Genomic DNA, 22,561 nt, shown 5'->3' with positions numbered 1-22,561 from the left:
TTTTTTTTTTTTTTTTTTTTTTTTTTTTTTGGACCATCAAAGTCAAGATCATGCTTTACTGGTTTTCCTTGTACTACACAGATGGGAAATGCATTTGCTTTGGATTTGGGATCATTTCATTTACCTTTGGTCATAGGATCAACCACATAGAAAACATTCCTTGTCTTTTGGTATTATTGAATCCCCTATTTTTAAACCATAGTCTAAAGCGCTCTCTGTAAAAGGTAGTTCTCTGATTCTTTTGTTTGTTTGTTTGTTTTTGTTTTGTTTTCATTATATTTTTTCTCTTTCCCTTTTTTTTTGCCATACGATTTATTTTATTTTTTTTAGTCATACATGACAGCAGAATGTATTTTGACATATAATACATACATGGAATGTACATACATCAATCATATTGTCTATTCTATTCTGCTGCCCTTCCTATCCTCCCTACTCCTCCCCTCCATTCCCATCATTTCTCTCTATCCAATCTAATGTGACACACTTTTTTTTCTTTTTCTCATCACAACATCATATATGTATTCTGTATAACAATGAGGTCTTCCTTCCATCTTCCGTGCAACTCCCCTTCTCCCTCTTTTTCCCTCCCACCTCTCTTCCCTATTTAGTGGTAGTCTTCTTCTCATGCTCTTCCTCCCTATCCCATTTTGAGTCACCCTCCGTATATCAGAGAAGACATTCAGCATTTGTTTTTTGGGGGGGATTGGCTAACTTCACTTAGCATAATCTGCTCTAATGCCATCCATTTGCCTGCAAATGCCATGATCTTGTATTTTTTAGTGCTGAGTAATATTCCATTGTGTATAAATGCCACATTTTTTAATCCATTCATCTATTGAAGGGCATCTAGGTTGGTTCCACATTCTAGCTATTGTGAATTGTGCTGCTATAAACATTGATGTGGCTGTGTCCCTGTAGTATGCTCTTTTTAGGTCTTTTGGGTATAGTCCAAGAAGGGGAATAGCTGGGTCAAATGGTGGTTCCATTCCCAGCTTTCCAAGGAATCTCCATACTGCTTTCCAAATTGGCTGCACCAACTTGCAGTCCCACCAGCAATGTATGAGTGTACCTTTTTCCCCGCATCCTCGCCAGTACTTATTGTTGTTTGACATCATAATGGCTGCCATTCTTATTGGAGTGAGATGGTATCTTAGAGTAGTTTTAATTTGCATTTCTCTGATTGCTAGAGATGGTGAGCATTTTTTCATGTATTTGTTGATTGATTGTATATCCTCTTCTGAGAAGTTTCTGTTCAAGTCTTTGGCCCATTTGTTGATTGGGTTATTTGGTTATTTGTTATTGGGTTATTTGTTATTGGGTTATTTGTTGTTTAATTTTTTGAGTTCTTTGTATACCCTAGAGGTTAGAGCTCTATCTGATGTTTGATGGGTAAAAATTTGTTCCCAGGATGTAGGCTCCCTATTCACTTCACATATTATTTCTCTTGCTGAGAAAAAAAACTTTTTAGTTTGAATTCATCCCATTTGTTGAGTCTTGGTTTTAACTCTTGTGCTATAGGTGTCTTATTAAGAAATTTGGGGCCTGCCCCCACGTGATGAAGATTAGGACCCACTTTATCTTCTATTAGATGCAGAGTCTCTGGTCTGATTCCTAGCTCCTTGATCCACTTTGAGTTGACTTTTGTGCATGGTGATAGAAAGGGATTCAATTTCATTTTGTTGCATATGGATTTCTAGTTCTCTCAGCACCATTTGTTGAAGATGCTATCCTTTCTCCATTGCATGTTTTTGGCACCTTTGTCTAATATAAGGTAGTTGTAATTTTGTGGATTTGTCTCTGTGTCCTCTATTCTGTACCACTGGTCTACCAGCCTGTTTTGGTGCCAGTACCATGCTGTTTTTGTTACTATTGCTCTATAGTATAGTTTAAAATCTGGAATCATGATACCACCAATTTCATTCTTCCTGCTTAGAATTACTTTAGCTATTCTGGGTCTCTTATTTTTCTAGATGAATTTCATGATTGTTTTTTCTATTTCTGCAAGGAATGTCATTGGGATTTTGATGGGAATTGCATTGAATCTGTAAAGTGCTTTTGGTAATATGGCCATCTTAATAATATTAATTCTACCAATCCATGAGCAAGGTAAATCCTTCCATCTTCTAAGGTCTTCTTCTATTTCTTTCTTCAGGGTTCTGTAGTTTTCATTGTATAGCTCTTTCACCTCTTTTGTTAGGTTGATTCCCAAGTATTTTATTTTTTTGAGGATATTGTGAATGGAGCAGTTGTCCTCATTTCCATTTCAGAGAATTCGTCACTGATATACAGGAATGCCTTTGATTTATTGGTATTGATTTTACATCCTGCCACTTTGCTGAATTCATTTACTAGTTCTAGAAGTTTCTTGGTTGAACTTTTTGGGTCTGCTAGATATAGGATCATGTCATCAGCATATAGTGCTAATTTAAGTTCTTCTTTTCCTATATTTATGCCTTTAATTTCTTTCGTCTGTCTAATTGCTCTGGCTAGTGTTTCAAGAACTATGTTGAATAGAAGTGGTGAGAGAGGGCATCCCTGTTTTGTTCCAGATTTTAAAGGGAATGCCTTCAAGTTTTTCTCCATTTAGAATGATGCTGGCCTGAGACTTAGTGTATATAGCTTTTACCATGTTGAGGTAATTTCCTGTTATCCCTCGTTTTTCTAGAGTTTTGAACATAAAGGGATGCTGTATTTTGTCGAATGCTTTTTTCAGCATCTATCAAGATGATCATATGGTTCTTATCTTTAAGTCTATTGATGTGATGAATTATACTTATTGATTTCCGTGTATTGAACCAGCCTTGCATCCCAGGGATGAATCCCACTTGGTCATGGTGCATGATCTTTTTGATATGTTTTTGTATCCGATTTGCCAGAATTTTATTGAGGATTTTTGCATCTATATTCATTAGAGATATTGGTCTAAAGTTTTCTTTCTTTGAAGTGTCGTTATCTGGTTTTGGAATCAGGGTGATATTGGCCTTATAGAATGAATTTGGAAGTACTCCCTCTTTTTTTATCTCCTGAAATAGATTGAAGAGTATTGGTATTAGTTCCTCTTTAAAGTTCTTGTAAAACTCTGCTGTGTATCAGTCTGGTCCTGGGCTTTTCTTGGTTGGTAGTCTTTTGATGGCTTCTTCTATTTCCTCACTTGATATTGGTCTGTTTAGGTTGTTTATATCATCCTGACTCAATCTGGGTAGCTCATATGCCTTAAGGAATTTATCAATGCCTTCACTATCCTCTATTTTATTAGAGTATAGGGTTTCAAAATGATTTCTAATTATCTTCTGTATTTCTGAAGTGTCTGTTTTGATGTTGCCTTTTTCATCCCATAAGCTAGTAATTTGGGTTCTCTCTCTTCTTCTCTTTGTTAGCGTGGCTAGTGGTCTATCAATCTTATTTATTTTTTCAAAGCACCAACTTTTAGTTTTGTCAATTTTTTCGATTGTTTCTTTTGTTTTGATTTCATTGATTTTAGCTCTGATTTTAATTATTTCTTGCCTTCTACTGTATTTGCTGCTGATTTGTTCTTCTTTTTCTAGGGCTTCGAGGTATAGTGTGAGGTCATTTATTTGTTGGCTTTTCCTTCTTTTAAGGAATGAACTCCATGAAATGAATTTTCCTCTTAGTACTGCTTTCATAGTGTCCCAGAGTTTTCAATATGTTGTGTCTGAGTTTTCATTTACCTCTAAGAATTTTTCAATTTCCTCTTTGATGTCCTCTGTAACCCTTTGTTCATTCAGTAGCATATTGTTTATTCTCCATGTGATGTAGGAATTTTTCTTTCTTATTTTTATTATTGATTTCCAATTTCTTTCGATTATGATCAGATAAAATGCATGGTAGTATCTCTACTCTGTTGTATTTGCTAAGATTTGCCCTGTGACATAATATATGGTCTAATTTTGAGTATGATCCATGTGCTGCTGAAAAGAAAGTGTATCCACTTGATGTTGGGTGGTATATTCTGTATATGTCAATTAAGTCTAAGTTATTAATTGTATTATTGAGTTCTATGTTTTCTTTATTCAACTTTTGTTTGGAAGATCTGTCCAGTGGTGAGAGAGGTGTGTTAAAATCTCCCATGATTATTGTGCTGTGGTCTATTTGACTCTTGAACTTGAGAAGATGATGAACGTAGCTGCACCATTGTTTGGGGCATATATATTAATGATCGTTAAGTCTTGTTGGTGTATGGTTCCCTTGAGCAGTATGTAGTGTCCTTGTTTATCCCTTTTGATTAACTTTGGCTTGAAGTCTATTTTATTTGATACAAGTATGGACACCCCTGCTTGCTTCCAAGGTCCATATTAGTGGTATGATTTTTCCCAACCTTTCACCTTCAGTCTGTGTATGTCTTTTCCTATCAGATGAGTCTCCTGTAGGCAGCATATTGTTGGATTTTGTTTTAACCCAGTCTACTAGCCTATGTCTTTTGATTGGTGCATTTAAGCCATTAACATTTAGGGATACTATTGAGATATGGTTTGTACTTCCAGCCATATTTTTTTTATTTATGTTACTTAACATGATTTGTTTTTCCTCTTTGATTAGTTTTTCCTTTATGGTACTACTTCCTGCTGTTGGTTTTCATTGTTATTTTTCATTTCCTCTTCCTGTTATGTTTTGCCAAGGATGTTTTGAAGAGCTGGTTTTCTAGCTGCAAATTCTTTTAACTTTTGTTTATTGTGGAAGATTTTTATTTCATCTTCAATTCTGAAGCTTAATTTTGTTGGATACACGATTTTGGGTTGGAACCCATTTTCTTTCAGCATTTGAAATATGTTGTTCCAGGATCTTCTAGCTTTCAGAGTCTGTGTTGAAAGATCAGCCATTATCCTGATTGGTTTACCCCTAAATGTGATCTACTTCCTCTCTCTTGTGGCTTTTAAGATTCTCTCCTTTTTCTGTATGTTGGGCATCTTCATTATTATGTGTCTTGGTGTGGATCTCTTATGATTTTGTACATTTGGTGTCCTGAAGGCTTCTAATATTGGGATTTCTGTTTCATTCTTTAAGTCTGGGAAGTTTTCTACTATTATTTCATTGAACAGATTGCTCATTCCTTTGGTTTGGACCTCTATACCCTCTTGTATCCCAATAACTCTTAAGTTTGGTCTCTTTATGTTATCCCATATTTCTTGGATGTTCTGCTCATGATTTCTTAACATTCTCACTGAGCTGTCTATGTTCTTTTCAAGTTGAAAAACTTTGTCTTCATTGTCTGATGTTCTATCTTCTAAGTGTTCTACTCTGCTGGTAGTACTCTCATTTGAGTTTTTAATTTGGTTTATTGTTTCCTGAATTTCCAGGATTTCTGTTTTGTTTTGGTTTGTTTTTTTTTTTTTTTAATATCCTCTATCTCCCTGTAGAGTTGATCTTTTGCCTCTTGGATTTGTTTATGTAACTCATTGTCAAAGTGATCTTTCATTGTCTGATTTTGCTGTCTAATGTGTTCCTTGAGATTCCAGATCATCTGAAGCATGTATATCCTGAACTCTTTATCTGACATTCCATCTGCTGCAGATATTACCTCTTCTAATGTTGAATTGACCTGCATTGTTTGTGGTACTTTCTTTCCTTGTCTTTTCATACTGCTCATGTTTCTTTCTAGCTTTGTGAAACTTTTGTGTTAATGGTTTTCCCCTTATATATTTATATTGTTCTTGTATAGCTCCAAAATCCCTCTTTTGCGGAGAAAGACAATGTTAACAGTTCCCAATATCAACAGTACATCATCTAAGCACAAGTTTTCATTATTAATAAATTTATAGTTAGAATCTAAGTCTACAGATATTGGTTTCAACTATTATTTAAAAATATAGTCATTAGTTTCATAAAAGGCTTACCATATCTGGTGGCATATAGAAAACTGAATTTCAGATGAAAGATATTATACTTAGGGGGAAAGGAGTGAGGGTATGAAGTTAATCTAACTTAGCAACTTTGGAGAACTCTAACCAATAGACTGGTAATTTATGGAAGAATGTATAGATTCAACCTCCTATCTGTATTTCGATAGTTACCCTATGTATAGATAGTAAAAGTTAGGGGGTTGAAAGTGGGATAGAGGGAGTAAGAATGAAGAAAAAAGAAGAAAACAAGGAAGAAAAGAGAAAAGAGAGAGAAGGAAAAAGAAAGTAAGGAAGAAAAAAGGAAAAATGGGGGGAGGTGGGGCATATGCAATTCCTCCATATTATATTATTTTGGTGATTCAGTTGTTCATGCACAGTTCTTGGTTTCACATATGTTGAGATTGTGAAAGAGAGAGAAGAAAAGAGAGAAAGAGAAAAAAAAGTCTCTCAGAACTCTGTTTTCCTTTCTTCCAGTAGGTGACATTGTCTATTCCTAGCTTGAGCCTCTGTGTTCACGGTGGTGGCCAGTGTGAAAGGACATGAGCTTCCACCAGTATCCTCCCTACTCTAGTCTCTGAGGTGGAAACCAGGTGCCTGTACAGTTGTTGCTTTGCATTGAGAGCTACACCCCCCAAAAGCTTGTGGGAAATACTTGAGTTATCGCAGCTAAAGGTGGGGGAGTTGGAAACCGGGTACCTGGATCAGCTGCAGAACCATGCTGGTAGCCACACCCTCTTTGATGGGTTTTAAGGGTTGATGGGCTTCCTCGGGACTAGCGCACAGGGCCGGCGCCGGGCTCCTTCCTCTGGTCTGGCGCGGCGCCGGGCTTCCTCCTCTGGTCTCTGGAGTGGATTTTATTTATTATTTCATCATTGATTTCCAATTTCATTTCATATTGATCTGATAGAATGCAGAGTAGTGTCTCTACTTTTTTATATTTTACTAAGAGTTGCTTTGTGGCATAACATATGATCTATTTTAGAGAAGGATCCATATGCTGCTGAGGAGAAAGTGTATTCTCTCATTGAAAGGTGAAATATTTTATATATGTAAAGTCTAAATTATTGATTGTATTATTGAGTTCTATATTTTCTTTGTTCAGCTTTCTTTTGGTAGATCTATCCAGTGGTAAAAGAGGTGTGTTAAAGTCACCCAAAATTATTGTATTGTGGTCTATTGACTCTTGAACTTTAAAATAGTTTGTTTGATGAACATAGATGTCCCATTGTTTGGGGCATATATATTCATTATTGTTAAGTATTGTTGGTGTATAATTCCCTTGAGCAGCATGTAGTGTCCTTCTTTATCCTTTTTGATTGACTTTAGTTTGCAGTCTATTTTATTTGACATGAGGATGGAAATTCCTGCTTGCTTCTGGAGTTCATGTGAGTGATATGATTTTTCCCAACCTTTCATCATCAGTCTTTGGATGTCTTTTCCTGTGAGATGAGTCTCTTTGAGACAGCATATTTTGGGGTCTTTTTTTTATCCAATCTGCAAGCCTATGTCTTTGGATTGGTGAGTTGATGCCATTAACATTCAGAGATATTATTGAAACATGATCTGCATTCCCAGCCATTTTTGTTTGTTTTTGGTATTTAATTTGACTTAATTTCTCCTTTGATAGGCTTTTCCTTTAGTGCAATGCCTCCCTCTGCTGATTTTCATTGTTGTTTTTCATTTTCTCTTCATGGAATATTCTGCTGAGGATGTTCTGTAGTGAAGGCTTTCTAGCTGTAAATTCTTATAATTTTTGTTTATCATGGAAGATTTTTATTTTATCATAAAATCTAAATCTTAATTTTGCTGGATACCAAATTCTTGGTTAGCATCCATCTTCTTTCAGAGCTTGGTATATGTTGCTCTAGGATCATCTAGCTTTCAGAGTCTGGGTTGAAAAAATCTGCTCATAACCTAATTGGTTTCCCCCATATGTAATCTGATTCCTTTCTCTTGTGGCTTTTAATATTCTCTTCTCATTCTGTATGTTAGACATTTTTATTATAATAATGTGCTTTGGTGTGGATCTGCTGTGATTTTGTACATTTGGCATTCTGTAAGCCTCTTGAATTTGATTTTCCAAATCATTCTTTGGAAAATTTTCTGATACCATTTCATTGAATAGATTGTTCATTTCTTTGGTTTGGAATTCTATACCTTCCTCTATTCCAATGACTCTTAAAATTTGGTCTTTTTGTGCTATTCCATATTTCTTGAATGTTCTGCTCATGGTTTTTTACCATTTTGACTATCTGGTCTACATTCTTTTTAAGATTATATATTTTGTCTTCATTGTCTGAGATCCTGTCTTCCAAATGGTCTACTCTATTGGTGATTCTTCAATTGAACTTTTAATTTTTTTATTTCAAGGATTTTGGTTTGTTTGTTTACCTCTATCTCCCTGTTGAAGTAATCTTTTGCTTCCTGTATTTGTTTATGTTGCTCTTTGTCAAAATGATCTTTTTTAATATTTTTTTGTTTTAGGTGGACACAATATCTTTATTTTATTTTTATGTGGTGCTGAGAATCGAACCCAGTGCCTCACGCATGCTAGACAAGCACGCTACCACTTGAGCCACATCCCCAGCCCCTCAAAATGATCTTTTACTGCTTGTATTTGCTTTTTTTATATCATCTTTTAATTCACAGAACATTTTAATTATGTACATCATGAACTCCTTCTCTGTAATTTCTTCTGCTGTGCTGGCCATGGATTCTAATAAGTGGTATCTTGGTTTGTTTGGGGCTCTTTCTTCCCTTGTCTTTTCATGTTCTTCATGTGTCTTCCCTTCTAGCTCTGAAGATCCAAGGTGTTACCATTTTTACCCTAAGGCTTATAGTGCCCCTGTAGGGTTCCAATACCTCTCCTTTGAGGGGAAGGGCAATGTTAATAGATCCCAATATAAACAATATACAGCTTTAAAACAAATAGTTGCTATTAAGACATTTACAGTTTGGTCACAATATACAGAAATGTTGAATTCAATTATTATCTACAATATAATCCATAGGTTTGTAAAAGGGTTTACATTTTCTGACAGTGGACAAAGAACTGGGGGTGAGTTGTAGGATGATATGCTGAGGAGGTAGGAGGTAGGAGGTGAGGATATATAGTTATTATATCCTAAGAAGTGTGAAAGAGAAATCTAAAGAAGAAGGTTAGTAGCAGGAGAATAGAGAGGAAGTAATTTTAGGTAGACAAGTGGGAACTATGTAGAATACATTTAAAAAACACATGCATTAAGAAAAATTTAAAATGTTAAAATGGTAAAAATCGGTGGGAAAAAAAATATATACAACACAACTGTAATATACTATTCAGTATCCCAGTCCTCAAAATCCCAATTCATGCAAAGTACTTGGTTTCACATATGTTGGGGATGAGGGAGGGAAAATAAAGAGGGAGAAGAAAAAGGAAAGAAAAATAATCTTGAAGGAAGAAATCAGAAATGTTTTGGTTGGAGATCAGGATCTTTCCTCCTTCCCTTCTCATCCAATAGGAGGGTCGTCTGTTGTTAGCTGGTATCTCCACCCTTAGGACAGTGAAGGAAATCAGGGAGGGAGGGTTGGTCCTGGGAGGAGGGCACCAGAAATTAAAGTGTGGCACCTGCCAGTCCGCAAAGGAAGACTGCACCTCAAGGATCTCTTTTTGGGCCCACTCGTGTGATGTGAGCACCTGGACTTATCTCCTTATCTCATTTGAAGACCTCCCAGGTCCTGGTCTCTATGTTAGTCTCTAAACTCTATCACACTCACCCTCTCCCTTACTAGTTCATAATAAGGGACATTTTTCTCTGGGGATCTTGTGTGGGGCACTTTGGGTGTGTTATAAGAGCTGTTTTGTGTTGGGCAGTCACTGTGCTGAGCTAGCAGCTGCTGGGGGAGGGGGTAGAAACTGGGTACCTGGCTGAGGGCTCACTAGGTCCAGCAAAAGCCCACCAAACAGCTGAGGAAGGTGTGGCAATGGAGTCAAAAAGAGACCTCCAAGGGTCAGTGACAGAGAGCTCAATCCACTTTATTATTGCATAGGCAAGTTTTTATGCAAAGCCTGCTACTAGGCAGATTCATCTGAGGGTCACATAACCCAATGAGCTAGTGACATGCTTAGGAGTGGCGGCCAATGGTCTCAAAGGTCAATGGCAGAAAAGCAGAAGGAAAGAAACATGCTGTGCACCTGAGGGAGGCCAGGTATGGTGATGGGGCTGAGTGCAGGTAGTGTGCTAACCACTGTATCCGGGTTCAGTGTGCTGGACCCTGAGAGTCCCTCACATAGGCCACATAGGCTGCTCTCCAACTCATGGGCCCAGCACCTGGCCAGCCAGAGTTCCAAACTGGGACTTGCCCCCACTAGAGATGGTGATGAGGTGACCCAAGATGGAGGCAGCTTCTTTCAGCATGGGGTGTCAGGTCAGGTGGGAGGAGCTGGAAGATGGCAATGAATGATGTGTTCAGAGACAAGCTGGCTGTCTTCAGAGCCTGTGTGAAGTCCCCAGGTGCAGGCAGGCTACTGTGCATCAGGGACTATCTCCATTGCTGTGGAGTCCCAAGATGGAGGCTACCAGGGGAGCCCAACATTAGTAGATGGAGGTCCACACAGGAGTGGTGGCCAGAGTTCCCACACGGGTAGCTTCCAGGAGTCCTGCGTGGAAGCAGCATTCTGGATTTCTGCTCATGTGGGTGGCCATAAGTTCTGTGTGGGTGCTGATGCAGATGGTCCTGCTTGGGCACCCAGTAGTTCTGCGTGGGTGAGTAGTTGGGAGACCTACTCTGACACTGAGACCTGGAGCCCTGCATGCACACAGTGGCCATTATTCCTGTTCAGAAGCAGAAAAATCACTTGCAGAGAAGCAGTATACTCTCACTACTTGGGTCCCAGGTGACAGAGTGACACAGAATGTGCCTCCTTCTGGCCCATCTTCTTGGATCCCCTCCACAGTGAATTTTTATAGCAGCTATGATGCTGACATGGCTTGAAGCTTCCCACATCATTGCTCTGCAAACAGGAGTCCCCCTCCTCTGCCTAGAAAAGTATCTGGGGAAATGCCAGGGGCCTTTGTTCCTATTTTTTTTAACTGTTTTGTTTTTTTGGATGGTGGAGCACATATGAATTTGACAAAATAATGGGTTTGGGCATGTTCATACATGCATATAACATAAAATGATGAAATTCACTCCCTAATGCCCCTAATACCTATACCTCTACGCACACCCATCAGAAGAGGACCTTCCTCAAATCACATTCCCACACAGTACACTGGTAAATAACCAATTCACATGGTCAGGTGTTCCTTCTAATGGTAGGATGATTCTGTAGCTGGGGTCAAGGTTGGGAACTGGTATCTCAGTGTGCATTATTGAGGTTGGGATAGAAGCAGCACTCTAAGGTGAAGACCATTATAAGCTCTCTGGAAAAGCAACAGAGAGCTTCACAAAGCAGAGCACAAAACGGCCAGCAGGCCAGAGAGCTGTGCAACACAGTGGAGCCTTGGGGACAGATAGGGAGTAATACATGAGCAGTCAGAGGCCATGTCCCAGGGACTTTGCCCGTGACTTCCTCCTTTCCTCATCTCCACTGTGTGGTCAATGGGAGGGTTGATCCCACTGATGAGCAATGTAAGGATCACCCCAACAGAGCTGTCACGTGTATTTGGGGCAAAAATGGGAGTTCATAACCCACTTGAATCAAATGTATGAAAGATGATATGTCATGAGCTTTGTAATGTTTTGAACAACCAATAAAAAAAATGCCAAAAATAAACAAAAATGACTGGGAATACAAATCATGTCTCAGTAATAACCCTGAACGTTAATGGCCTAAACTCATATATGTACACATATATACTTATATATAACTTACATAAACTTATATAAATTAAATTTTTTTTTTAAAAACTTAGGAAGCTCTCCAGTATCTGGTGAACATGCCTCTCTGCTTCAGTATTTTCTCTTTTACTTTAGCTTTGGCAAATTGGTTTCTAGTGGCCTCAGTGTGGGTCTGCTCACATTGATGGTTCTTGGAGTTTGTTCGGTATCTTGGATTAGAACATTCAAAAACTTGATCATATTCAAGATTGTAGAGAACTTTTATCTTTCCAATAAACTTTTGTCATTTTTTTTCTTTCTGGAATCTCTGGGATTCTCGTGTTTGTCAATGCTGACATCCTGAATGACTTTAGGTTTTTTTTAAGATTCCGAGGTTTTGTTTTGTTTTGTTTTGTTTTGTTTTGTTTTTTCCCTGAATTGCAGACTCGGCAATGTCAATGGATCCTGCTCCACATTTTGTGATTTTTTTTCAACTGCCTGATCAAACCTGTTGTGAAAACACCAGTGAACTTCTGAGTTAATTGAGCTTATCAACTCCCATATTTCTCTTTTTTTATATATACATTCTCTCTCTCTGTTGATGTTCTCAATTTGCTGATCATATTCTAGATTTTCTTTCCACTTTATCCAAATTTTCCAGGAGCATGTTGGAGACAGCTGCTTCACAGTGCTGGTCTCTTTTCAGGTGGGGCCCAATAGGTCACTAGGGTCCTGAGGAGGAGGAGGAGGAAGGAGGGTAAGAGTTAGGTAAGGACATAGGATGAGGGAGGGAAGAGGGAGGAGGAACAGGAGGATGGGAAACAAGGGGAAGCAGCCCAGGCAGCCCCCTGGGTGTGGAGAGCAGGGAACAGCCTCCTAAGGAAACAGCTCTCACGAGGAGCCCTGGGTGGAGGCCCAGTGACAGCAAATTTTGTCTTCTGATGGTCACGACCATAACCTGATAGACTTCTGTTGCTGTGGGCACTAGGTGTGCAGTCCTTTGTCACAGCAGCATTAGAAACTTACACAATGTGGTTGTACTGTGGGGAGATATGTGAGGGGCTTCAGCAATGTTTAATTTCTTACTTGAGCTGCACGTTCATTGCTGTATGCACCATGATCACTCCAGGCTGAAGGAGGGAACCCCATCATGAGCTGGAAACTCTGTGGAACAGAGAAGCTGAGCCAAGACTCACAGTGAAACGCATTTCCCACTAACTGTACCCACCACTTCCCCAAAACTCAGGAAACCCAAGAGCCACAGGACCCCACACAATGTCATGGTCCATGAAGGGCCAGTGACCTAGTGGTCAGAAAAGGAAGACCCACAAATAGTTGATGTCACATGAGAGCTTAGGGAGGGTTCAGGCCCTCAAGTCCCCTCCCTCCACCTTGCTCAGGGCTCTGGGCCTCAGGGGCAGGTGTCTCACAGTGTGGAGGTGCAGGCCAGGGGAGGCTCAGTGTGAGGACACATGCTCTGTGCTGAATTCAAGGCCACTCTGTGGGCACTCAGTCAGTGACAGGCTTTGCTGATGCCACGTGGTAAACCAAGAGGATCCCCCAAGATGAACAGTGACCACCCTGTGTCTCCCCCCAGGAGCGGCTGCACAGGAGCTGCAGGTGATCCAGCCTGAGAAGTCAGTGTCTGTCGCTGCTGGAGAGTCAGCCACTCTGCACTGCTCTATGACCTCCCTGTACCCTGTGGGGCCTGTGCAGTGGTTTAAGGGGGCAGGGCCAGGCCGGGAGTTGATCTACAACTTCAAAGAAGGCCACTTCCTCCGAGTCACAAATCTCTCAGATGCCACAAAGAGGGACAACAGGGACTTTTCCATCCGCATCAGTAATGTCACCCCAGCAGACACCGGCACCTACTACTGTGTGAAGTTCCAGAAATCGACCCCTGTTGATAAGGAGTATAAGTCTGGACCAGGCACCGAGTTGTCTGTGCGAGGTGAGTGCAGCTGCCTCCTCCTCCCTGGGGTGGGACAGGAGGTCAGGGGTCACGCCCTCCACCCTGGGAGCCACAGCTGAGAAGCAGGAGCAGCACTGGGTGCTCTTGTCATGACCTGCTGTCACTCTTCTGCAGGTCAGGGAGGCAGAGGCCTGTGGAGGCTGTGCTATTAGGTCCAGGCTCCATGGCTGGTAAATGGGGGGCATCTGCACCCCTCACCTGCCTGCTCCACAGCCCTGACCTTTTCCAGTCTGGCCTTCCCTGTGGCTCCCCAGCTGAGGGCTCTGAGGGTTTGAGGGACTTGCCAATCACAGAGCCAGAGCATGTCTGCTGCCTTCAAAGAGCATTGCCTTTGTATGGATGAGTCTTCTTTTTTGCCACCAGCACCCAAGATCCACTATGTACCTGTCTACACTCTGGATGGTCTGGAAACAGCTGGGAGCATCATAGGCTAAAGTTCCTCTCCCACCAGGCTAGTGTTCCTGTGCCTTCCTTGAGGACCTGGCCCTCCAGAGCAGGGAGGGGGCAGGGCATGCTTTCCTTCCTTCCCCTCCTGGAACAGCACCTGAGAGGACTCTGACAGGCTCGGGTTCCCTGTAGACCTGGGTCCCTGGTGGAGGAGCTGCCAAGAGGTGGGGCCTTTGCCCTGGGTCTGCCTGTAAATCCCTGTGTCTCAAGGACCAGCCCTCACAGGCCCTGCTGGGCAGGGGCAGAACTGGGTCACTCACCAAGCAACGTTCCCCATGTATGTGACACAGGGGTCCCAGTTCAGGAAGCACAGGTCCTCCCTATGTGGTTCCTTCAACAGGCCCTGCATGCCCCTCCTAAGCCATGAGGCTGAGGTGGTCAGCACACATGGACCTTCACACCTGTGCCCACCCCTGTTGACCTGGGGAGCTGGAGGCCCAGGCAGCCCTCTCTCACACAGCACATTAATGCCAGGAGGGGACAGAGCCCAGACCTGACTCCAGCCCAGGCTCCTGCTGCCCTGGGAACAGACACTGTCCCCACAGAGGAGCCAGGGCACAGGAGGGGCTCAACACAGACCTGACCTGACCCACTGGGCAGGGAGCAGCGTCTCTGTTCCTCCTCCCTCTCCCACAGGTTCAGGAAGACACTCACATTCACACCCTGAAGCCACAGTGAGTGGGGAACCTCTCCTGAGTGTTGGCCATGATCTCCTTCCACAGGGAGATGCCCCAGCAGGACACACGGAGCTGCTCTGTTGTTTGAACAAGGGCAAAAGCCTTCTTCCTGTGGAGATGTTATATTTTTTCTTACTGTTGTGGTGGGTGGGGTCGGGGGCTCCCCACTGGCTGTGCATAGGAATCATGTGAGAAACTGAAGACAAAAACTCCCAGACCCAGGATTTACCTTGACGTTTTGCTTTTAAATTCCAACATGAATCTGGGCATCTGAAGATTTTGCTTACTCTAGAAGGTTCTAACACACAGCCCGGGCTCTCGACTCCTGAGATCCATGTCCTTAAGACACGGAAGGGAAGCTGGTGTTTTTTCCTTTGGCAATAAGGGAGAGCACAGGAGTCCTTCTCAGGTTTTCCTGCTCTCTGGGCCCTGTGGCAGGGTCTCCCGACAGAGCCCACTCAGATCCAGCGTCAGCCTGGAGCCCACATCTGACATGAGTCTGTCTCTGAACAGGAGCTGGAGCCACTGAGTCCTGGCTCTTCAGCACACAGCGCTCCCTGCCTTGGTGACCCAGAATGTCACTGAGGCATCTGTCCCTTGTCCCTTCACAGATCCCAAAATTATGGAAACAGCTTCTCTGGATGAAACCCCTGTGATGTGTTCATGATGTGAGAAGCACTTTGCCACCTTGTTTCCTGTGGGGACTCTTAAGAGCACAGGGAGAGGGCGGGGGTGCAGCTCAGTGGTGGACACCTGCTGAGCATGCCTGAGGCCCTGGGTAGACTCTCAGTACCTCCCTGGGGGGTTGGGGGGGACAAGAAAACAGGTGCTTCACCATCATCCAGGGATTTCTTCTCCTCCTCTCACACAGGTTTATTCTGTGCAGGGCTCCTCCACAGGTGGTTATGAATTCACCCCAATTGTTCTTCTTTCCACAACATACTATGGGTCTCACCTGGGCCAAGGCCTGATTTCTGCTCCTCCTCTCTTGGCAGATGCAAGAACAGGATGGAGACTGTTCCTGGGGTCCCCACTGCATTTGTTGCTAAACAATGAATGTGTGGGTTTAGAAGGTGACAGTAGCAGCCACAGATGTCATTTATTGGGCACCTACTCCATTCCAGCACCGTCCCTTGCCTTCACTCTAGTCTTGCAGGGTGGTGCTTTAAGAATTCTCTATAGAAGGGAACACTGAGGCTCAGCAGAAAAAGAACAGGTGTTACGTTGTCCTCCTGTGTGGACGAGAGCAGTCTGCTCTATCCCCTCTCCCCCAGCCTGATGCCCTTGGCTGGCCATTTCCCTCTCTGAGTCTTGTCTCACAATGGGCTCTCACGAGCACCTCCTCATGGGGCAGGTGGTTATCAAGATCTGAGGGGCTCTGGGGGCTCAGGGCAGCATCAGGATACTGATTAGCTCCTGATAAGAGGCCACTAAATGGAGTCTCTATCCCCTGTAGTGTCTTCCAGGCTGCTGGGGTCTGGATGACTCCACTTCTTCAGTGACACCCTGCATATTGTGACCTCTGAGTGTTGGGTGCATGTCAGGCAGTGAGGTCAGTATTTGCGGATACAAACCTTCATGATTTTTGCTGCCTGGTGACAGCTTTAGAAGGTGTTGAGTGGTGATGAACAATCTGGAGACACCAAAGGATCCATCTGAGGACCTGTCTACAGGCAAGCAGTCTCCTGCTACTCTCACCTGAGTGCCCTCAGGACCTGCTCAGGGGCCTGGGTCTGCATCTCTTGTAATTAGCCATCAGTTATGAACTTAGCCCTGCAGCTTCCTCTGCACTCAGTGACCTGTGACTCCAATGCCAATTGACCCAGAGAAGCCCAGATTCAAAAAAAGCTCCCATTCATCCTCTCCTTCTCAAATTCAGGTCTTGGCCCAGGTGCGTCTCATGGCATACGTGTGGAAAGAAGAACAATTGGGGTGAATTCATAACCACCTGTGGAGGAGACATGCACAGTATAAAGTCTGGAAGAAGGATGGACCTCGGTTTGTTTTTGTTTGTTTTGTTATTGTTACTCAGGATTGAAACCAGGGGCACCTTAATACTGAGCTTCATCCTCAGCCCTTTTTATTTTTCATTTTGAGGCATGTTCTTGCTATGTTTCCCAGTCTGTTTGGGACATTGCAGTCCTCCTGCCTCAGCCTCCCCAGTCTCTGGACAACACACCCTACAGTTTGCTGAGATTCCAGGGACAGCTCTGTGTGACCCAAAGCCAGCTGTGCTCAGTGTGGCCTGGGAGGAGGTTTGCCAACCACCCCACTCCACAGATGAGGTGCTGGGCCAGATCTCAGCATAAAGAGCTGGTTCCCATGTTCATTTTAGTGTCCTGGTACTATTTGTCCCCTGCATTTGTTTTTAAATATGACCCCCCTTGGTGTCAAGCATTCTAGGGCAGGCCAGCAGGAAAACGTTGTTAACAAAGAGTGAGACAGGGCTGTGAGGTTCTCCCTGGGCCCAGGTTGGTAGCAGTGTCCTGGTGCTGAGAGGAAGGCTCTGACCTCAAGCCTGGAGCAGCACCTGGGCTGACGTTCCTCACTGTGTTGCTACATAGTTGGGCTCACCCAGGGACTTGAGGGTAGGGACGCCACACAGGGATCAGCTCAGCACCCAGAGAGCTTTATTAGGAGCATTAAAAAAATCATGTCTTATCATTGCGGTTGTAGCCCAGTGACAGAGCATGTGCTCAGCATGCACCTGGGCTCAATCCCCAGCACAGCAAATAATAACACCAACAATCATGTTGGGGATGATTGTCAACCATGTCACCGGTTTGTGGGAAGCAGGGGTTTCCCAATTACCTGACTCGTCTGTCAATCCCCTTCACAGCCAGACCCTCTCCCCCTGTGGTGTCGGGTCCTGAGACGAGGGCGGCACCTGGGCAGATGGTGAGCTTCACCTGCAAGTCCCACGGCTTCTTCCCCCAGAACATCACCCTGAAGTGGTTCAAAAATAGGAATGAGCTCTCGCACACCCAGACCAGCGTGCACCCCACGGGAGAAAGTGTGTCCTACAGTGTGTCCAGCACAGCCCAGGTGACCCTGGCCCCTGGAGACATCTACTCTCAGGTCATCTGCAAAGTGGCCCATTTCACCTTGGAGGGGGGCCCTCCTCTTCATGGGATTGTCAACTTGTCTGACACCATCCAAGGTACAGGACCCTACTCCCTGCTCCAGCCCACACTGGCCACCCAGCCTGCTGCTCCCCAGGGGCCTTTTCTCCAGGACCTCAGTGGCTTGGGGTCTAATTCCCAGCAGTGCTGCCACCTGCCATCACATGTGGACTCCTGCCCCGTGGCCAGCATGTGCTACTGGCTTCATTAAATTGACCAGTAGAAACTACCACTGCTGAATGGGGGGTTCCATCTATTCTGCTAAACTTCTTTCAGGCCAGAATTCTGCTTGTCAACCTCACTCACTTTTACCCTCAGGGGAGCTGCTGGTCACTTGGCACCTGTGGGTGGCAGGCCCTGTGGTTAGTGATTCACTCCTGTGCAAACCCCCAGTGTCTGAGCCCCTCTGCATGCCTGGCCCTGTCCCGAGGGAGGCCCCTGCCATGCTGGGAGGAGCTCAGCATCTGTCCCATAAGGCCACAGCTTCTGCCTGTGCTGTTTCAGTTCCACCCACCGTGGAGGTCACCCTACTGCCCACCGTGGCAGGGAACCTGGTGAACATCATCTGCCAGGTAATGCAGTTCTACCCCCAGAGCCTACAGCTGACCTGGGTGGAGAATGGAAATGTGTCCAGGGAAGAAACAGCCTCGACCCACTCAGAGAACAAGGACGGGACCTTCAACCTGATGAGCTGGCTGCTGGTCAACACCTCTGTGCACAGGGAGGACGTGACGTTCACCTGCCGCGTGGAGCATGACGCGCAGCCAGCCACCACCAGGAACTACACCCTGCAGGTCTCTTCAAGCTTCAGGGAGCAAGGTATGGACAACACCCCTGGTGAGGCCTCTCCCAGGAGATCGATTGCTTTAAACTTCATCTTGACTCTGTGTGTTGTGACGTGAGAGCAGTGACCCCCCTTCCCCCAGGGCACCCAGAGCCTGGGAACAGCCGCGTCTTAGTCAGCTCCCCACACCCACACTCTGAGGGTCTCCTCTGTTGGGTTGGGAACACATCTCATGAGGCCTTCAAATAGGGACACTAAGGAAGAAGGAAATGGGGGATGGGCCTGTCCTGGCAGCCGCCTCTTGCCTTCTTCACCTGCCACTTGTCAATTCTAATTGTTCTTGCCCTCCACTTCTCTTTTTACCCATTATGGAGGTCATCTAAAAAAGTGACACATAACCAGGTGTTTGTCACCTGCTAAGTAAAGAAGTTTTATCCCCTGAGCTTGCATCTGACCTGGCTGGAGAATGGAAGTGTCCAAGATGAAACCACCTGAGTCATCACAGAGACCACGGACAGTACCTGTAACCACATGAGGGGGCTCCTGGTGAACTCTTGTGCCCAGAGTGGGGATGCAGTGGTCACCTGCTAGCTGGGACATGAAAGGCAACCGGCTACCTCCAGAAATCATAGGCTGGATATCTCCACCCCCCAGAAGAAGCAGGGTACAGACACCTCCCTGGCCAGGCTAGATGTCCAATCGCAGCCACTCAGGAGGCTGGTGCAGGAGGAAGGCAAATTCCAGGTCAGCCTATGCAACTCAGCAAGCCCCTAAGCAACTCATAGAGGCCATGTCTGTAAATAAATATTAAAAAGGGCTGGGGACATGGTTGAGTGGATAAGCACCCCTGGGCTCAATCTCCAACACCAAAAAGAAAAAATTTCTCCCTGGTGGAATGTCCACTTCAGCTGACTGGGTCTTTACTATCTTCTATCTTTTTTTTTTTAAGTGCTACAGGTAGTATTCCTATTCACTGTAGAATAATTCTCAAGTATGTATATATACCTTACATTCACTGGCAATCCCCCACTCCTCACCCCAAGAGTCTCCCCTGTGAACAGCTTGGTCCATCTCTCCATGGATCCTCTGACATAAATAGATATTAGAGAAGAAGGAGAGGGAGGGTAACCCTCCTTCCTACTGTTCAGCCTTTTGTCTGTCCACCTACCAGTTGCTCTCCTTCCTCAGGGCCTCTCTCTCCTACTTACCCTGCTGACCTCTGCCCAGGTTCTATTCTGTATTAGAATTTCCCATACACATCTGTATCCTCACCAAGAAGACTCTGGCTCCTCTAGGGGAAATCGGGAAAGGACTCCCTGAGAGGAGGTGGAGACTGTTTGGACCAGGCTTCTAGGTGACCTTGAGTGGTCTCCACAGGTTTCTTGATTTCCTCCTGATTTGTGGTCACAGACCTACTGTAATGACGACCCTCAAAGCCTCATCACAACATGCAAATTTCTGCTTGTGTATATTCTCCTTTGATGCTCCAACTACCTGTGTGTTAGGAGTTTACAGAAAGGGAAACTAGGACAGCCCTGGAGACCAATGGGAACATTGCTGATGACTTCCTGCCCTGACACATGGAGAGAATATCCATACTACTCAATGCAAATCTAAGTTGCTGGGGACAGGGCCAATACCAGCCCATAGAGCAAACTTTTGCTAATTAAAAACAATGTTCCTTCTCCCATGAAAAATTGTCCCAAAGACCCATAGTTGTCTGGAGACCCCATTCTGTAGCCTAGTGCGTATTATTTCCTATGTAACCACAACAGCAGGTCTGGACTCCAAAAAAACTCTTTCAAGGTGCAAGTTCCTTCCAGATGCCCTATCTTGGGCTTCATGTGCTGGGTCAACACTGGGCCATGATTTGTCCCTGTCTTGAAGGAAGAGTAATGATAGGAAGCAAATGCAATTTTCCTCATAGTAGGAAATACATGGAAGCTTCATAAACATATCTGCTAAAAACTTAGACAGGTATGCACACCAGTACCAGGAGTCCACAGCTGGAGTTGTCAAATGATGAAGGACATTCTTCTACAAATCCAACAGCACTATCCCAGTTAAAAAAATAATAATGATAATTTTCTCTAATCATTAAAAATTATTGGAGTATGTATTCAAATTTTTCAAAATTCCTTTAATACCTCTTTGCTCTGCACCAAAATTGGTTTTAATTCATCCTTAAATGCATGGTACAACCTCCTTAGGAAACCACCTGGGCATCAGGAAGCTTTTGCCAACTTTTTAAATAATGTATTTCCTTAGCAGTTTAGGACCACTTACATGCTAGATTTCATTTTGGGTGTATTGGGATAGGTTGTGATTCTTGAAGCATTTTTGGTTCATTTTACCTAAGATGTCAACTTTGTAATGGCATGTTTGAACCTAATATCTCTTTATTATCAGTCTAATATCTGCAGAATCTGTAGCAATACACAATGTTCAATCGTGATGTTACTAGGGTGTCCTCTTTCCCGCCGTTTCTCTCTCTCTCTCTCTCTCTCTCTCTCTCTCTCTCTCTCTCTCTTTCTTCATCAATTTTGCAAGAGAATTTTCTATTTTATTGATCTTTCAAAGGGATCAATTTGTGTTTCAATGATCTTCTCTATTACTTCCCTGTGTTCCATTTTATTGAATTTTGACTCTTTTCTTTATTATTTCCTTTATTCTGCTTACTTCGGGTTTATATCAATCTTCTTTTTATTGCTTCTGTGGGAGGAGGCTTCAGTTAATGGTCTGAGAGTCTCCCATTTTCCTGTGACACACCTGGACACCAGCATAAAAACTGCATCCTCATGGCCAGCCCATGGGAAGTGTGCCCTGGCTCATCCCAGATCCTCTCTGTAACATGGAACCACAGCACTTCTCCTTTCTGGGATGTGGTGAGGATTTCATGATGCAGGAGAGGCATTTTTGTTGGATGGAACATGGAATATGGCACTGGATGTCTTTGGGGCAGAGTTAATTGGCAGCCCTCCGTCTGAGACTGTGGCCAGCAACCCAGATGTCCACTGAAGGTCTTGGAGTGCTTTGATCTATATGGCCCTAACCTTCATATTCAGCTCCCTCAACTTCCCTATCAGGAAGAGCCCTTGAACCTGAGAATGTCAACGCCTCTGAATCTCTACTACTGTTGGAATTACATCCAGGAACCAAACCTCTGCTTTTGCTGCCCTCTGGCTCCAGGGGACAAAAAATCCACCAAGAACTCCTTTGGCTCCTAGACTTCACCTTTACCTTCTGATGACTCACGCTTAGTTTCTCACTGTCTTTCCCCAAAGGACTGGTGTTCACCTACCAAGTGCTCTGTTCTCCTTCCTCACGGCCTCTCTCCTACTTACTCTGCTGACCTCTGCCCTCCAAAGCCAGAGTCTAATAGCAGCCATTTCATGTTCAAGCACGAGATGCCACAAGTTCCCTTCCTGAGGTTAAATAACAGGTTCACTTCAGCACCTCCACCACAGGCCACTGCCTGCCCAGGTGCCCCTGACCTCCAGCACTGGGGCCATGTTACCAGCCAGCTGATGAGTCCCAGGTTCAAACTCACAGGGTAGAGTCTGATTCCCAGACCACTCCTGGAGCTGGGTTTCCATAGGAAGTGTCCTCTGTGATGGACATAGGGGATCAGGGAGCTTCCTGGAATGTTCTCAGGATCAACATCAGGGTCCCTCCCACTTGCAGAGAGATGCAGAAGCAGCTCAGCTGTTCCACAGAAGCCAGAGGAGCCCCAGAGTTGCTTTCAGTGGTAGGGTGGGGGTCTTCCACTGCCTGCTCAGCCAGGCTCTGATGCTGGTGCCTTCTAGAGGGAGGAGGGGGCAGGCAGTGCAGCTCTCCTCCACTGAGGGGGAGCCCCAGAGCACCACTCAGCTGAGAACCACGGCCCCCAGCAGGGC

The 22,561-nt window shown here is 44.2% G+C and overlaps 1 protein-coding gene across 7 annotated transcripts in view; it reads left to right on the top strand.

The window, feature by feature from the left end:
• Nucleotides 1-22,561, top strand: part of LOC107143070 (signal-regulatory protein beta-1-like) — a 110,218-nt gene that overhangs the window by 54,215 nt on the left and 33,442 nt on the right. For 5 of the 7 annotated variants that reach the window (XM_048811184.1, XM_048811183.1, XM_048811182.1 and 2 more), the window contains exon 3: nt 13,261-13,614. In XM_048811184.1, coding sequence (XP_048667141.1) covers nt 13,261-13,614 — 354 coding nt within the window. Of the gene's footprint in view, nt 1-13,260; nt 13,615-17,598; nt 17,920-18,385; nt 18,701-22,561 lie in introns of all 7 variants that reach the window. The other 2 variants (XM_048811185.1, XM_048811192.1) reach the window with 1 other exon arrangement.

This window comes from Marmota marmota, unplaced genomic scaffold (assembly GCF_001458135.2).
Source record: "Marmota marmota marmota unplaced genomic scaffold, marMar, whole genome shotgun sequence".
Classification (NCBI taxonomy): domain Eukaryota; kingdom Metazoa; phylum Chordata; class Mammalia; order Rodentia; family Sciuridae; genus Marmota; species Marmota marmota.
Note: the sequence above shows the minus strand (reverse complement) of the source record. Positions and strands in the feature narration are given on the sequence as shown.